Raw genomic sequence first — 16,783 nt, forward strand, 5'->3', positions numbered from 1 at the left:
CAGAGGAACATGAAAGATTGCATATGTTTTGCCCTGTTTGAGCACTGCAAGTTTGTTGATCGTACTAGCCAGTGGCGTATATCAGAACAGTTGTTTGTGTGCTTTGGTGGCCACAACAGGGGTGTTTCAGTGTCCAAGCAAAGGTTGTTTTATTGGCTTACTGATGCAATTTCAAGTTCTTACAAAGCATGCAGTTTACCTTCACCTTCAGATATTCGAGCCCATTCTACGAGGAGCATGACATCCTCATGTGCTTTGGCTAGAGGTGCGTCCCTGTAGGACATTTGTAAGGTGGCAGGGTGGTCCTCTCCACATTTGTTAGATTTTAGAATCTGGATGAGGGTTTGACTCCAGCTTCCCAGGTTCTCTCTGTTGGAACAGGCGTAAACTCATCATTTTCTCTGTTTTATTCATATGCTTTAGCTCACTTGTGCGCCGCTATATGCTTGCCACGCAGGCGTAGACAGTTGGCAGCTACTGTTTGCATGGTGTGAATATATATCATTCCCAATGCAATTACGCAGCTCGAGTTCCTACGAAAGGGAACGTCTCCATTTCGTGAAACGTAACCCTGCTCCCTGAGTGGGAATGAAACACTGAGTAAGATGGCCATAATCTCTAGCAGCGGCATAGGCTTGTGCATTCCTGCAGAAATTCTGACTCGATGGGACCAAAGCGAGCGCTTTTATGGAGCCTGTGACGTAGCTCCCTAGGGGCGTCGCTTAAATGCCACCAGCTAATAAATTGGCATGATTGTACAACGGCTTCAGACCACGTGACACTCGGGGCATGTCCCAATGCGATTACACAGCATCTCGTTCGCACTCAGGGAACCAGGGTTACGTTTCACATAACCGAGACGAGATATACAGTTGAAGTCAGAAGTTTACATACACTTAGGTTGAAGTCATTAAAACATACTTTTTTTTTTTTTTTTTTTTTTTTTTTAACCACTCCACAGATTTCATATTAGCAAACTATAGTTTTGGCAAGTCGTTTAGGACATCTACTTTGCGCATGACATGAGTAATTTTTCCAACAATTGTTTACAGACAGATTGTTTCACTTTTAATTAACTATATCAAAATTCCAGTTGGTCAGAAGTTTACATACACCAAGTTAACTGTGTCTTTAAGCAGCTTGGAAAATTCCAGGAAATTATGTCAAGCCTTTAGGCAATTAGCCAATTAGCTTCTGATAGGCTAATTGGAGTCAACTGGAGGTGTACCTGTGGATGTATTTTAAGGTCTACTTTCAAACTCAGTGCCTCTTAGCTTGACACCATGGGAAAAACAAAAGAAATCTGTCAAGACCTCAGAAAAAACAATTTTGGACCTCCACAAGTCTGGTTCATCCTTGGGAGCAATTTCCAAATGCCTTAAGGTACCACGTTCATCTGTACAAACAATAGTATGCAAGTATAAACACCATGGGACCATGCAGCTATCATACTGCTCAGGAAGGAGATGCATTCTGTCTCCTAGAGATGAACATAGTTTGGTGCGAAAAGTGCAAATCAATCCCAGAAAAACAGCAAAGGATCTTGTGAAGATGCTGGAGGAAACGGGTAGACAAGTATCTATATCCACAGTAAAATGAGTCCTATATCGACATAACCTAAAAGGCTTCTCAACAAGGAAGAAGCCAATGCTCCAAAACTGCCATAAAAAGCCAGACTACAGTTTGCATGTGAACATGGGGACAAATATCTTAATTTTTGGAGAAATGTCCTCTGGTCTGATGAAACAACACAATTTTTTGGCCATAATGACCATCGTTATGTTTGGAAGAAAAAGGGTGAGGCTTGCAAGCCGAAGAACACCATCCCAACCATGAAGCATGGGGGTAGCAGCATCATATTGTTGGGGTGCTTTGCTGCAGGAGGGACTGGTGCACTTCACAAAATAGATGGCATCATGAGGAAGCAAAATTATGTGGATATATTGAAGCAACATCTCAAGACATCAGCCATGAACTTAAAGCTTGGTTGTAAATGGGTTTTCCAAGTGGACAATGACCCCAAGCATACCTCCAAAGTTGTGGCAAAATGTCTTAAGGCTCTCAAAGTCAATGTAGTGGAGTGGCCATCACAAAGTCTTGACCTCAGTCCAATTAGAAAATTTGTGGGGCAGAACTGAAAAAGCATGTGTGAGCAAGGAGGCCTACAAACCTGACTCCATTACATCAGTTCTGTCTGGAGGAATGGGCCAAAATTCCAGCAACTTATTGTGAGAAGCTTGTGGAAGGCTACCAAAATGTTGGACGCAAGTTAAACAATTTAAAGGCAATGCTACCAAATACTAACAAACATTATGTAAACTTCTTACCCACTGAGAATGTGATGAAAGAAATAAAAGCTGAAATAAACCATACTCTCTACTATTATCCTGACATTTCACATTCTTAAAATAAAGTAGTTATCCTAACTGACCTAAGACAGGGAATGTTTTCTACGATTAAATTTCAGGACTTGTGAAAAATTGAGTTTAAATGTATTTGACTAAGGTGCGTGCGTGCGTGCGTGCGTGCGTGTGTGTGTGTGTGTGTGTGTGTATAATTATTAATATTATATATTGAATTAGCTTTATTTGGGGGCCTATTTTGGCAAATATTGATATGCGATTTATTTGTCTGAATATGATGTAATTAGATTAAAATTTTAATCAATTGACAGTTTTTACTAATACAGTTTAACGTGAAGAATGCCACACTGAGATTCTAATTGTTTTTTAGTGATGACACAAACAAAACAAAGAAAAATGAATCGGAGTTTTGAATTGATTCACTGGAAGGTATAGTTTGATCTCATTTTCAGAAATGAATCAAAACTCTAACACCTAGTAATGTTTTAAATCAGATAAACTATTAAAAAATGTCTTAATGCAATTTTACATGACTTCAAAAATGGCTCATGTATTACCATTTGAGTAACATTTTTGAACACTCATTTTTTTGAAGTCAGTTTTATAAAATTAAGCGGTTTTTGCACTGATGCCAGACTTTCATTCATTTTTTATAAATAATCTCTTTTGGTTTGCATCCATTGAGTTCCAATTAAAAATAGAAAAAAAGGATGGTACTTTTATCTCATTGGAAAAAGTATTTAATAAAATATTTATGTAACTACTAGATTATTGAAAATTAGACATTAGTACATGTAATATATTAAACATTTTGTAATTTAATTTCAGGCAAAAATAAGTATATTATGATATGTACCAGATAGCCTTATAAGATGATATAAGATTTTGGTCATACCGCTCACCACTGCTACCATGTTCTTCCATGTGTTTATTTAAGAACTCTCCTGCTTTGGCTTCAGTTTCCCCATTTTTGCACGCTTGCCAGAGCTCTGCACCTGAGAGAGGGCTTTATTGCGGGATTGTTGTTCAGACCCCAAACATTTCCTCATGATGTCATAATGACGTCACCATCCCTCTTATGTTACATAAATATTTGCATGGTCTCAAACAGACAATCTGGCCTGAGGACAATAACTTTTGTTCTCTTGTTGCAATGCTGTTCAACTTTGCAATCCAATTCATAATGCTGCAGAGAAGAGTTGTAAATGTTTGTGGAAGTGAAAAGCAGATGGCAGAGACAGGAAATGTGTTAGAACTTGGGAGAATAGAGAGAGAAAGGCAGTCTGAAATGTCCATCGCAGATGTTAAAGGTTTGGGTACAGCTTTATATAGACATGAGGGTAGACCATGTGCATTTCATTCACACTCATGCAAAAAGCAAAAGCTGGATCTCATTAGATGTTACCACCAAATGACCTATTATCTTATTACACAGATTAAGCACTATTAATGATGCATTGCATTTTGAGTTGCTTGTATTCGTTGCCAAATGTGAGTTTGGGTCAAGGAACCGTGTGTGTGTGTGTGTGTGAAATGTGCTTTGGGATCCTTCTAGAGCTGGGTGATATACAGTGGCAAGAAAAAGTATATAAACCCTTTGAAATTACTTGCAAATATGTATAAATTTGTCTTAAAATGAGGTTTGATCTTCATCTCAAGTTACAATAATGAACAAACACAATCTGTTTTATACCACACAAATTAATGTATTGTTCTTGTACATATTGAATACATCATTCAAACATTCAGTGTAGGTTGGGGAGAAAGTTTGTGAATCCCTTGGCTAATGACGTCCACAAAAGTTGGTAAACCTGGCATCCAGTTAATGAAACAAGATTGGAGGTGTGGGTTAAAGCTACTTTGACATAAAAAGCACTCAAACATTTTGAGTTTGCTTTTCGCAAGAAGCATCTGCTGAAGTGGACCATGCCTCGCAAAAAAATCTCAGAATTGTCAAGAATTGTTTTTTGCATAAAGCTTGAAAGGGTTACAAAGATATCTCAAAGAGCTTAGATATTCATCTGTCCACAGTTAGACAAATTGTCTATAAATGGAGACAATTTAGTACTATGTCTATGTTTTTATGTCTAAAGGCACACTCCCTAGAAGTGGCCGTCCAGCCAAGATGACTCAAAGGGCACACCGCAGAATGCTCAATGAATAAAAAAATTAATAAAATTTAAAAAAATCCCTAGAATGACAGCTAAAGACTTGAAGGAATCACTGGAACTGGTTAACATCTCTGTTCATGAGTCTACTATATGGAAAACATTAAACAGGCATGGTGTCAATAGCAGGACACCACGGAGGAGGCCGCTGCTTTCCCAAAAAAATAAAATAAATTGCTGCATGCCTGAAGTTTGCCAAAGACCACCTTGACACTCCACAATGCTAGTGGGAAAAGTTTATCAAGATATTTTACAGGATAATGAGCTGTGTGCCAGCTGAAGCTCAGTAGAAGTTGGGTGATGCAGCAGCACATTGACCCTAAACATCGAAGTAAATTCACTACAGAATGGCTTAAACAAAATAAAATAAAAAAATCTGCCTTTTTGGAGTGGCCCAGTCAGAGCCCAATCCTTAACCCAGTAGAGATGCTGTGGAATGACCTCAGGAGTGCCAAGAAAATCAGCTAAATCGACCAATAAGTTTCCTAATGACTATCATTATATGAATTTTGTGATTTGTTATTGTGTAAATACGGAGATGTTTAACAGCTTCTCCGATTTAAACCTCAGAGTTGGTCAGTTTGATTCTTGTCCATAAATCAGATTAAATTGCCTATTTCAGTGAATTAATTTAAAACTCAGTCAAGCATTATTGGCATCATTCAGAAATGTTCTCAGAACATTTGTTCCCCATGTTTCATTTTTCATGTATTAAAGGAATTGTTTACCCAAAAATGAAAATTCTGAATTGAAAAACATTATTGGCATTTCGAGTTGTTTCTCTCCAAAAAAAAAATAAAAACAAATAAAAACAAAAGTCTTCAGAAGACTTGGAATATGAGGCACATGGACTACTTTTATGATTCTTTTGGGTGCTTTTTTAAAAAAAAAAAAAACTATTTCAGGCACGTGCCAAGGGCTTTGAGACTGAGCAAGCATCAGAGATTTTTAATACATTCTATTAAACGCTATGCCCAAAACACATATGGGTGTGTAATGTCGCAGAAATGTAAATTGTTGCCTTAGAACCCACCAGTCAATGGAAACAATTGTCACAGTGGCAAACTTCATGACCAAATTGTTTTAAATTCAGTAGTATTGCATATATCACACAAATAAAAGATTGTCATATATTGAGCCGAGCATGTTTATGTCCATTAAATCATACAATGAACCATAGTGCCAGAAGAGCTTGTTTTGACATACAACAAAAAGAAAAAGAAAAGATTGCAAGTTACTAGTTTCACTACGTCACTCTTCCCACTGTTCAGAACCACTGGAATGGACAGCAGCAATTAACTAATCTGACCACCAAAAACAACAATCTTAACCTGAATGCACAAGGCACATGTGTATATATATATATTTTTAAACAGACACTGCGCTCTAACTTTAGAACTATAAAACGGACAGAGCAAAACACAAGAAGGACATGATTGCCAGATCACCACTTCATAGCCTCAGACTAACCAGAAATAATGACCTAGTATCAATAACACACATTTTTAATAAACATATTAACTTACCTTTACACAAAAACACAAAATCCATTCTCTCCTTGCAAATAAATATCTCTGTCACTTTATTGTAAAAGTCGCCCGCTTGTTTAAGTTTCGATAGCCACACTTTCTCAATTTTTACTTTAACTTTACCAAATCCGTGTAGGTCGTCAATGCTCACACTATATGCATTTTAGTGTTTAATAATGCATTAGTTACGTGAACTTGAACATGTTGACACAAAACAAAAATCTAGCCTATCAGATAGCGTGACTGAAGGAAGGAGCTTCTGATTGTTTAGGTAAGCATGCTTAACTTGGTCATTTGTAGTAGCGGGCATGATTCAGTTTGAATGAATGTATAATGTTGAATGAAAAGGCGGTAAACAATGCTTTGAATCGGAGAAAGCATAACATAAAGTGCTTATACCTGAGGGTGGCACCAAAGCGAATAAATTAATAACTGACTGTGCTGCTCAACTGAGATGAAAGATGACGAATTTGAACGAAAACAGTATTTTATATTAACAATTATGTTTAAATATTTCTTAGCGTAATTTTTCTTTTCACTCTTCTGTTAGGTAAGCACTGCTTACCCTGCTTATATGGATGGCGCATTCCTGATAGATAGATGGATAGATAGATAGATATATTATATATTATCAGTACTGTGCAAAAGTCTTAGGTCTTAGTCTTAGTCTTATACATTTTAGACACAAACATTACTTTTGCAAATAGAAAAGATTAGAATAGAAGAACAGGGAGCCCTGCAACAGATGTCATGGTCCCCACAGAGCCCCCCACTGAACATCGAGTCAGTCTGAGATTACATGAAGAGACAGAAGCAATGGAGACTTCTGTCTGAACAGATAGAAGAACTGTGGTAAATTCTCCAAGAAGCTTGGAACATCCTATCTGCCAACAACCAAGAAAAACTGTGTCCAGGTGTACCTAGAAGAATTGGTGCTGTTTTAAAGGCAAAGGTGGTCACACCAAATATTGATTTAGCTTTTTTTGTTTACTCAACTTTGTAAGATGTTAATTGATAAATGAAAACTATTTATGGCATTATTTTTGAAGACATCCTCACTATATGATATTTTTCACAAGTGCCTAAAACTTTTGCACAGTACTGTGTGTGTGTGTGTGTGTGTATAATAAAATATATATATATATATATATAATATTGTCAAAAGACTGAAAATATTGAAAGATAATTTTTAGTTTAGTTTGTAGTTTCCGTTGAGAGTTCAGAGCAATTTTCCCTTAAAAATGTTCATTGCCAGTAGAAATCTCCCTGAATCCTCATGAGTTGGAGCCAGATCAACAACGGCTCAGGAAATTCCTTTGAAGCTCAAATGTTTTGGGAGGAATGTTCCGAAATTTCAAATGGCGGATCATTTTGGCAGGATCTTGGGTCTGGCTTGTGTGTCATTCAGGTCATTCACACTTGGCTCCATGGTTATCTAAAACTGTAACAGATCTTATTTTTCCAAAAGGCATCAGACACAGGCTGACTAAGTCATTGAGTTTTATATTTTGGTTCTGCTATTCCAAGCTATAAAGTCTGGGACATACAGTATATGCTTCCATAGAATGAGTCAGTGATATACACTTTAGACACAATATTATCAAATAATTTGACTGTTTTTAGTCCGCTACTAAAAATTGTTCCAAACAAAGCCAAAGCAGGATTTTATCTTGCAGAGCAACGCACAGACTGGTAGCCTTTCTGGAATGCCTTAAACACAGACAAGTGGAGTGATACAGACAGTGAAACGTCCCAGTGCTGTTATGCTAAATATCAGCACTCTTCGAACGCTACTTGTCCAGTCATATCAGAGGATTTATTGGTGTATAAAGTAGGGCTGTCAGTTGATAAAATTTTTTAATTGAATTAATTACATGGTATGCCGATTAATTAATCAAATTAATCACAATTGATCGCAGATGTAAATATTTGCTTAGCCCCTCAATTCAATAATGATTAAATACTTAAAAATTGTTATTTAAATCATTACAAATACAATATATATTATACAAAATAATAATATAGATAATTAAAATGCATTACATCATTGTGGCGTACGAGTAAAGCATTAAAAAAGACGGTAACACTTTACAATAGGGTTCCATTTGTTAAAATTATTTAACAACATTAGTTAAACTGAACTAACAATGCACAATACTTTTAACTAAAATTAAAGCTGTAAATGGTTCAACATATACTAATACATTCCTCAAATCAAAAGTTGTTTGTTAACATTAGTAAATGCATTATGAATTAACATGAACTTACAATCAACAATTGTATTTTTATTAACTAATATTAACAAAGATTAATAAATGCCGTAAACAATATATTGTTAATTGTTTGTTCATGATACCTAATGCATTAACTAATGTTAACAAATAGAACCTTATTGTAAAGTGTTACCAAAAAGACAATTCAAAAAGTGGCTTTAGTATGCAATATTTTGTTTTATTTCCATGTTATTGAACTTATGTCATCTGCCTATCACTGGCCTACAGTTCACACAATCCATTTTGCAATGTAATTCGTCAATCAGTCCGAGACAGATTTATTATGAGTGCTTGTCTAAGGACGCGTCAATGTACACCTGCGTTAGATGCTTTTGGAGCATCTCCTTGGCGTCGCGTCATAAACGTACCGTTTTTAGGTTGCTGTGTCAAATTAAACATAGTTTGAAGCTTAGAAAAACATGTCTTGAGATCCCTGCGTTCGTATTTGTGCTCCAAGCTGTGTTTGAACGCAAGAACGAGTTCTTATCATGTGTTGTCTGCTGTCGGTGAGTGTGGTTTGTTCTCTGTATAACCGCATTGCCCTAACAGCTGAAGTTTCTCTTAACACCCCCTGGAGAAAACAGGAAGTACTTCAAGCTTGAACTGCTCAAATGGAAGGAATATTCCTTATTATGTTCTGGGGACATGATTACTTGCGTTATTTTTTATATAATTAATTGCACCGAATCAACACGTTAAATCGACAGCCCTAGTATAAAGTTCAACATAACTCCACTCCAGTCTGGACAACAGCACAGAACAATTTCCACATTCAGATATTTGCACGCTCATTTCCATGTAAGACTGGCACAAGCACATTTCCCTACATTCTCTTCACTTTCCCTTTTGGGCGACGCCTCTGGGTGATTTATATGCTGCAGCTCATAGTCTTCTCTGAAAGCTCTACACTGTAAAACTCTAAAAGTCAATACTGCAGTAAAGTACAGGATTATTTTAGACTGGCTTCTGTTATTGTGGAAAAAACTTGTGGGAGTAGCATGATGTGTTAAAATAAAGTGTTTCCCCCCAAACTCTAGTATAGAGTTACATTTGAGTAGTAAACCAGCAGAGCGTGTGTTGTTGGTATTTAATATAGTGATCTGTTTTCTATTTAGTCCTAAAATTGTCATTTAGCTGATGCAACCCAAATACCTGAAAAATACAGTTTCCTTTTCAACTGTGCCGTGATAAAAAAAGAGAAACAGACTTTATTAATACAGGCTTGCAAGTTGTGAGAAAGGTTCCCATCTTTAATTTTCTCATTTGCAGGTGGCAAACTTAAGCAAAGAACCCTGAATTCAGACTTCCGCCAGATCTGAGTCAAATTATAGTAAATTCAGCATCTTTTAAATATTAAATCAATTAACTAATGCCTTCAGATATTCTTATTAGCTGTTTTTTGGTAAGGGAAGTATCACTATTAGTACTTTTGGTTAGGGGTTTGTTCCCTATGTATTAAACTTTGGTGTGTAAATGGCATGAATTATACCTCAAATCATGCAGCTTTTTGAGAGCTGTGCAATTTTTTTTTGACTTTTCTAATGTTTGTTCTCTTTGGTGGTTTTAGCTGACCCCAGGGGGCAAGGCAGCACAGGCCGGAGTGGGTGTTGGAGATTGGGTGGTGTCCATCAGTGATGCCAACGCAGAGGAGATGACCCATGTGGAAGCACAGAACAAGATCAGAGCCGCAACCGACTCCCTTACTCTCACTCTGAGCAAGTACGTACACACACACACACACACATACCTACACACGTACATACACTTTCTCATCATCTCTCATCGGTATCTTTGAGTTTCAGTATCATTAGGTATCACTGAAATATCATTAAGCATCAGTATTATGAAAGGGGAAGTTGAGTCCTCTGATTAATGCATCACTTATTAAACAGAACCATTATTAACTGTAGTATTTTGACCCTCCAGCAGATGTGATTGTATGTTAATTGTAAAGTGTCGTTTGGTCATAACGTTGTTCTTTGATGCCATATTGCCTAAAAAGTGCAGCAGTATGGTTCCGAAAGTGAAAATCCAATTCATTTTCTTTATCGATAAAAAATAGATTTTTAACAATAACGCAGAAACCTTTTAAAAACAGACCTGCCCTGAGCTCAGAGGGTGTTAATCGGTGGTCCTGTAGAAGCCATAAGTCAGTGTGATTTTCATCTTTATTATTTAAAAATAATGTTCGTTTGACACATTCCCTTAAGCAAAGCCTTTTTCCCCCCAAATATGGCATTTACAATGCTTCATAGGATGAGTAGTTCATTACATCATAAGAGAACTCTGTAAAGTACACAATGGAGTACACAGTATTGTACGTTGTCCTTTTTTTTTTTTTTTTTTTTTTTTTTTTTTAAGATTTTCAAACTTTTCACTTGTTGATTGTAATACATTTTGTTTAATGTTGTGATTCATATTAGAGCTGGTTGATTTGCTTCATGGCTTATAATGCTTTATTGAAGAATTTTTTGTAATGCTGTTGATAAAAAAAATGATGGTAAAGGGCACTTAAATATTGGGTGGTCACTTTTGCACTTCATATTTCAGCTTCTCATTGTGGCTTCTCTTTAGAAAATGCACATAACCTCATGACTTCTAAACCAGGGGTTCTTAAACTTTCCCAAATATGACATTTTGTGTTTACCTGGGACCCACACTTACAAAACTTTTCAATATGCTGAATTTTCTATATCCGTTAATTATTCACTTTTTGTATGACTCAAACAATTGTGATAAACTTTAGAAATCTTTATTGTTCAGAAAAAAAATAATTTTAATTTAAATTAAACATTTACACATGCGCACAATATGCACAACCTAAAATGTACCCCTTCAAAAATGTGAAATGGTAACCATAGTTTCTGCCAAAAATTACCGTAGTTACTACAGCTATGGTTAATAATAATAATAATAATAATTATACTAATTATAATAATAATAATAATAATAATAATAGTAATACACACACACATACACACACACGTGTTTACATGAAGATACAGAAGCAATTGAAAACAGCAATTGAGAGCCTAAATAGATAGAAGAACTTTGGTGAATTTTCCAAGAAGCTTGGAACATCCTATCTGCCAACAACCAATAAAAACTGTGTCCAGGTGTACTTGAGAGAATTGGTGCTGTTTTAAAGGCAAAGGACTTCTTATGACCTCATTTTGGGTTCTCAACCCATAGTTTAAGAATCGCTGTTCTAAACGGTTCCAAATTTCATTTTCAGAAATATTTTAATTCAGGCCAAAATTGTCTCTTTGGCTTTTAGAGAGTAGATCTATAAGGTAACAACACAACTCTTTATTAACAGCTCTGTTGCCATAGCAGTTCTGTTGATAACAGCTTGGCCTGGGACTTTGACATTTAAACAAAATTAAAGGAATATTCCGGGTTCAATATCAACAGCATTTGTGGCATAATATTGATTACCACAAAAATGTATTTCAACTTGTCCCTCTTTTTCTTAAAAAAAAAAAAAAAAAAAAGTATAATCCGGGTTACAGTGAGGCATTTACAATGGAAGTGAATGGGGCCAGTCCGTAAATATTAAAATAGTCACTGTTTCAAAAGTATAGCCACTTGACGTAAACAGTGCATGTTAACATGATTTCAGTGTGATAAAATCACTTCCTAACCTTTTCTGTGTACATTTATATCCAATTTTGTTGACATGATGATGTAACGCTGTAAGCCCTAAACTATCCATAAAAAGTACAAGGATAAGCTTAAATAATTACGTTTTAACAAAAGAATTAATGCAAGTGCTTTTATAAAATAAGTGTCATATTTCTGCCTTTTTAAACCCTAATTTCTGCCTTTTTTATATTTTTTTTTTAATAAAGAAAAGGAAAGATGAGTCCAAATTAATTTTTGTGGTAATCAGCATTATGCCACGGATACTTTTGACTGAGCTTATCTTGTATTGAACCTGGAATATTCTTTTAACTGACCTGAAGAACTTCAGGCCTCTTGTTTATTTGCCAGTAGATTTTAGGACAGGCATTTAATGCATGGACCACTCTTGTAGAGTCTTTCTCTCACTCTTTCTTCTGTCTTTCTCGGATGTAATAAAACCGTTATTTTGTCTGATGCATGGCTCAGATGAACCTAGGCTAAAGGTAGATGAGATAAGCCTGAGATGGAGTGATAACTCCCTGACTGGAGATGCCCCTTGATTGTCAACGTGGAGAAGGAAAAAAAAAAATCCAGTGCCTTGAGACACAATTCAGAGATTGCTTACATTGCACTCCTTTTGAGAAACAGCAAAAAGGGCCCAAATAAGGAAAGTTTGAAATGGACCGTACTGCCCTCAGACCGATCAAAAGCTGCTGGTGGAAAGAGTCTAGCGTCTGTGGTTAAGAGATGAGTAATGGGAAGAGATGAACACAGCTGCAGAGTGACATATGTATTCCTCCCTGCTCTGTCATTAGGCCGCCCCTGTGATCTACAAATGCTGACGAAGAGCTGTGTGATGCTCCGAACCGTAGTTATGAATGTGCTTCTCTTCCTTTTTAGGTGTGTGAATCGTTTATATGTCATCACAGTAGGTAAGCACTTGTAGTGGTTAGTAATGGTCTGTTTAAGAGAAGATGGTACAAACAAACTCTTGAGCTATGAGAATTACAGCCTCTCCCTCAATAGAATGTGGTTTTGCTCATGTAAGCAAGACTCAGTAAGATGTCAGTATCTTAAATGTAGTCATTTTGTTGAGTTAGTTCACTCAAAAAATAAAATTCAGTTATCATTTACTCCCCCTCATGTCAATCCATACCCGTATGACTTACTTTCTTGAAACAGAAAGGGAGATGTTAGGCAGAATGTTGACAATGCTCTTTTTTCTTTTTTTTTTCAATACCATGAATATCATAAGGTGCCATTCAGACCAAACGCGTTCTTGTGCTAAAAGAAGCTAGCCACAATGCAAATAAAATAACAGAAAGCAGGCGTCTGGAGGCACACTTTTAGAAGTTGCTGTTCTTTTTCACTGGAAACAGTATCTAAAGAAAGCGGCACTCCTGCGTGTGACACTGAAAAAGCTGCGAGATGCAGCGCAATAGTCAAAGACTTTCATCAGGTACGTGTTTACATAGAAAAACATTGAGAAACGAATGCGGATGGACGTAAAAATGCGTTCAGTGTGAACAGGCCCCATGAGTTGTCTATTGCGTCCTATATTCCAAATTTTCTAAAGCCGTACAATAGCTTTGTGTGAGGAACAAACCATAATATTTTTTTTCTCCCCAATTTGGAATGCCCAATTCCCAATGCGCTCTTAAGTCCTCGTGGTGGCGTAGTGACTCACCTCAATCCAGGCGGCGGTGGATGAATCTCAGTTGCCTCCGCGTCTGAGACCGTCAATCCACGCATCTTATCACGTGGCTTGTTTACCACGGAGACCTAGCACGTGTGGAGGCTCTCGCTATTCTCCGTGGCATCCATGCACAACTCGCCACATGCCCCACCGAGAGCGAGAACCAAATTATGGTGACCACGAGGAGGTTAACCCAACGTGACTCTAACCACCCTAGCAACCGGGACAATTGGTTGCTTAGGAAGCCTGACTGGAGTCACTCAGCACACCCTGGATTCGAACTTGTGACTCCAGGTTTGGTAGTCAGCATCTTTACTTGCTGAGCTAACCAGGCCCCCAAACCATAATTTGTAATAATTATTGGAAGAAAATTTTTCCCTCTCTAAAATCTCATTCATACTTCCTAATATTCAAATTTGGCATGTCACAAATGGTTACGAGACACTCTAGAACTAATTTCACATGAGATCATTGATGTCAAACGTTGCGCAAAGTGTCTAGATGCATCATATTTTAATACATGTGTAAATTTAGCTGGAGGGGAAGATTATCAAGGAATAATGACTTCAGTTTCAGGCTCTAGAAAACTAGTGTATGGCTCCAGAATACTAGAAGTGCAGTTTATGGTGCTTTTTTATTTTTTATTTTTTTTATTTTACCTTTTTGGAGCTTAACAGCCCCATGTCACTGTCTGCTGTCATTGTATGGAAAAGAGCAGCTTAAACCTTCTTCATAATATCTCTTTTTGTGTTCTTTGGAAGCAAGCAAGTCATACAGGTTTGGAACGACATGAGGGTGAGTAAATGATGACATAATTTTCATTTGTGGGTGAACTATTCCCTAAAACGTTTGCCATGAGTCATGGTTGTTCTCACTTAAACCTTCCCTGTATTGGACAAAAACTCAGGGAGGGGCTTTGCTTCGGTTACCTCATTAAATGATGCTGATACAGAGGTTGGTTGATTCCCCAGAAAGCTTTTTGTCTGAGAAAAAGACCACACCTTTTGGAATGCTGATTGGTGGAATCAGCTGACTGTTCAGTCATATCAGTAATGGTATAGATGATGTCATTCCTAACATTTTTTGCAGAGTTTGTTGTGACATTGCTGTGCAAACATCTCTGTTTACCAGTGCTCATAATTACCACTTTGCCCAGTACGCTGATAGATGACGACTAGCTCGCCAATAGTTTTGATTTGCTTTGGTTGTCAGAGTTTCTGTAAGCTATCATTTTCTGTCTATCAGAGAAGAATTACTGTGTTTGTATCTCGTAGAAAGGCGTAATTGAAGACAAATGACTGAACATGTCTGTATTTACCCCTAGAATACTTTATGACAGAGGGTGGTGCCGTTTTGGTTTACATGCTGTAGCTTCTATAGCTGTTTGGGAAACCACTTGAATTGTGGTATGCAAGTGTTCTTTGAAACAAACAGTCTCTTTTTAGCTTTGTCTTTAACCATTGCCCTGATTTTATGTCTCTTTGTTGCCCTTCCTGTTTGGCTGTCTTCGCAGTCAATGCAGTGTTTGTACAAATCATTAAAGTCAACATATTGATGTTAAGTATATTATTTACAAAAGTTTTTGTATATTTTATATCTGGTAAATTACATTTATGGGAGAACCGTTAATTGTAGTATGTTTATGTGTCTGTTCCTTTACTTTGCATATGTATGTGGCACAATAGCACAGTGTGACTATGTGTGTTCTCTGTTATTGGACGTGTTTATTTCCTGTGCCATTTCCTGGTCCAGATGACTATTGTAAAACAGCCTGGTTGTGCTGTTTTCCTCTGTATTCCTCTCTGAGGTCTCCTCACACTGGCTGCTGTCAAGAGAATACCATCATTGTTTAACAGGAAGTGGTTTACAGGCACAGGAAATGCAGATTATATGGGGTCACTGATGGAATGCTATTATTTCTCCAGCCTGCTGAGCCTAGTCAAACTGTCTAATATAGGACAGAAGTTATTGGTGACAAGTGGAATTAAAGAGCAAATTCCCTGTTAAGAAAGTACTGTGACTGTACTATGGTCCAGTGATGATATTAGATGATAATATGGCACTTTGATATGTGGGTATTTGACATGTAATTTCAAGCAGTGACATCAGTGTCCTGCAGTGTGATGTCCGAACCTTACATATATTACTATATTTTACTTTTCAAAATTAATTTGTGTACAGTGAACTGTAAAAAATCTAAAAGGTCATTAAAAATAATGAATTTGAAAAAAAGATGGTCACGGCACCTAAAGTATTCACTTTATAGAAAAAAAAAATTACCTTAACCTTCTGAGACACGAGTGTGACTGATATGTGCATTTTCCATTTCCGTTTTTGATTTGTAACTAGTAGCACCTAATATGCATGCATAACAATAATAATAATAATAATAATAATAATCATAATTTTATAGAGCAAATAGTTTTCCTAAAGATTGATGTCGGGAATAAGTTGTGGAATTCTAAATAATGGCAAGCTATAGAATTTTTTATTTTTTATTTTACAAATTGTTTGTTTCCAGGAGTGTTGATTTATTCATATTTTTGAGATGTTACAGACATCAGTTAAAAATTAGCATATGTAATTCTGATTCAAAGTAATGGCCATCCTCATCCAATCACTGCCAACACTGTAAAAAAAAAAAAAAAAACTTCTACATTATTAATTCTGAATTTATGTGATTATCATTGTCCCATTTCTGCCAAACTTGTTGAGTGGTCCAAACATCATCTGCAGCCTGAAACTGAACTTTTGGTCAGATTTTAGGAGTGAATGCTCTTAGCTGCATAAAGAAATATAAGATGCTCCCTTGCTCCCTATTTAGTGAATGACTTAACCTCCAGTGTGCTGTCTGTCTGCTCTGGTCTCAGAACAGTTCGAAATGCACCTTATTTTCATCTGAACTCCATATAAAGCCTCTGAAAGCAAAATGTTTCAGCTTTTGGATGAACACATTGATTCTCAATGTGAAAATGTACAGTAAATCTAAGGTTTCTAAGAAATATTTTTGTTAAGCAGTGTTTCCTACAGGATTTTGTGAGACTATGGTGGGTGGACCTCTGACCCTCTAGGGGGGATCCGTGGGCATGCTTTCCCGTAAGAAAGTTTTGTACATTTTAAAGTTAAATGC

The 16,783-nt window shown here is 36.7% G+C and overlaps 1 protein-coding gene across 2 annotated transcripts in view; it reads left to right on the forward strand.

Annotated features, from left to right (window-relative positions):
• LOC127413419 (PDZ and LIM domain protein 7-like) overlaps positions 1-16,783 on the forward strand; it is a 71,012-nt gene that overhangs the window by 19,910 nt on the left and 34,319 nt on the right. For both annotated transcript variants that reach the window (XM_051650565.1, XM_051650566.1), the window contains exon 3: positions 9,901-10,052. In XM_051650565.1, coding sequence (XP_051506525.1) covers positions 9,901-10,052 — 152 coding nt within the window. The remainder of the gene's footprint in view (positions 1-9,900; positions 10,053-16,783) is intronic.

This window comes from Myxocyprinus asiaticus, chromosome 22, assembly GCF_019703515.2.
Source record: "Myxocyprinus asiaticus isolate MX2 ecotype Aquarium Trade chromosome 22, UBuf_Myxa_2, whole genome shotgun sequence".
NCBI lineage: Eukaryota > Metazoa > Chordata > Actinopteri > Cypriniformes > Catostomidae > Myxocyprinus > Myxocyprinus asiaticus.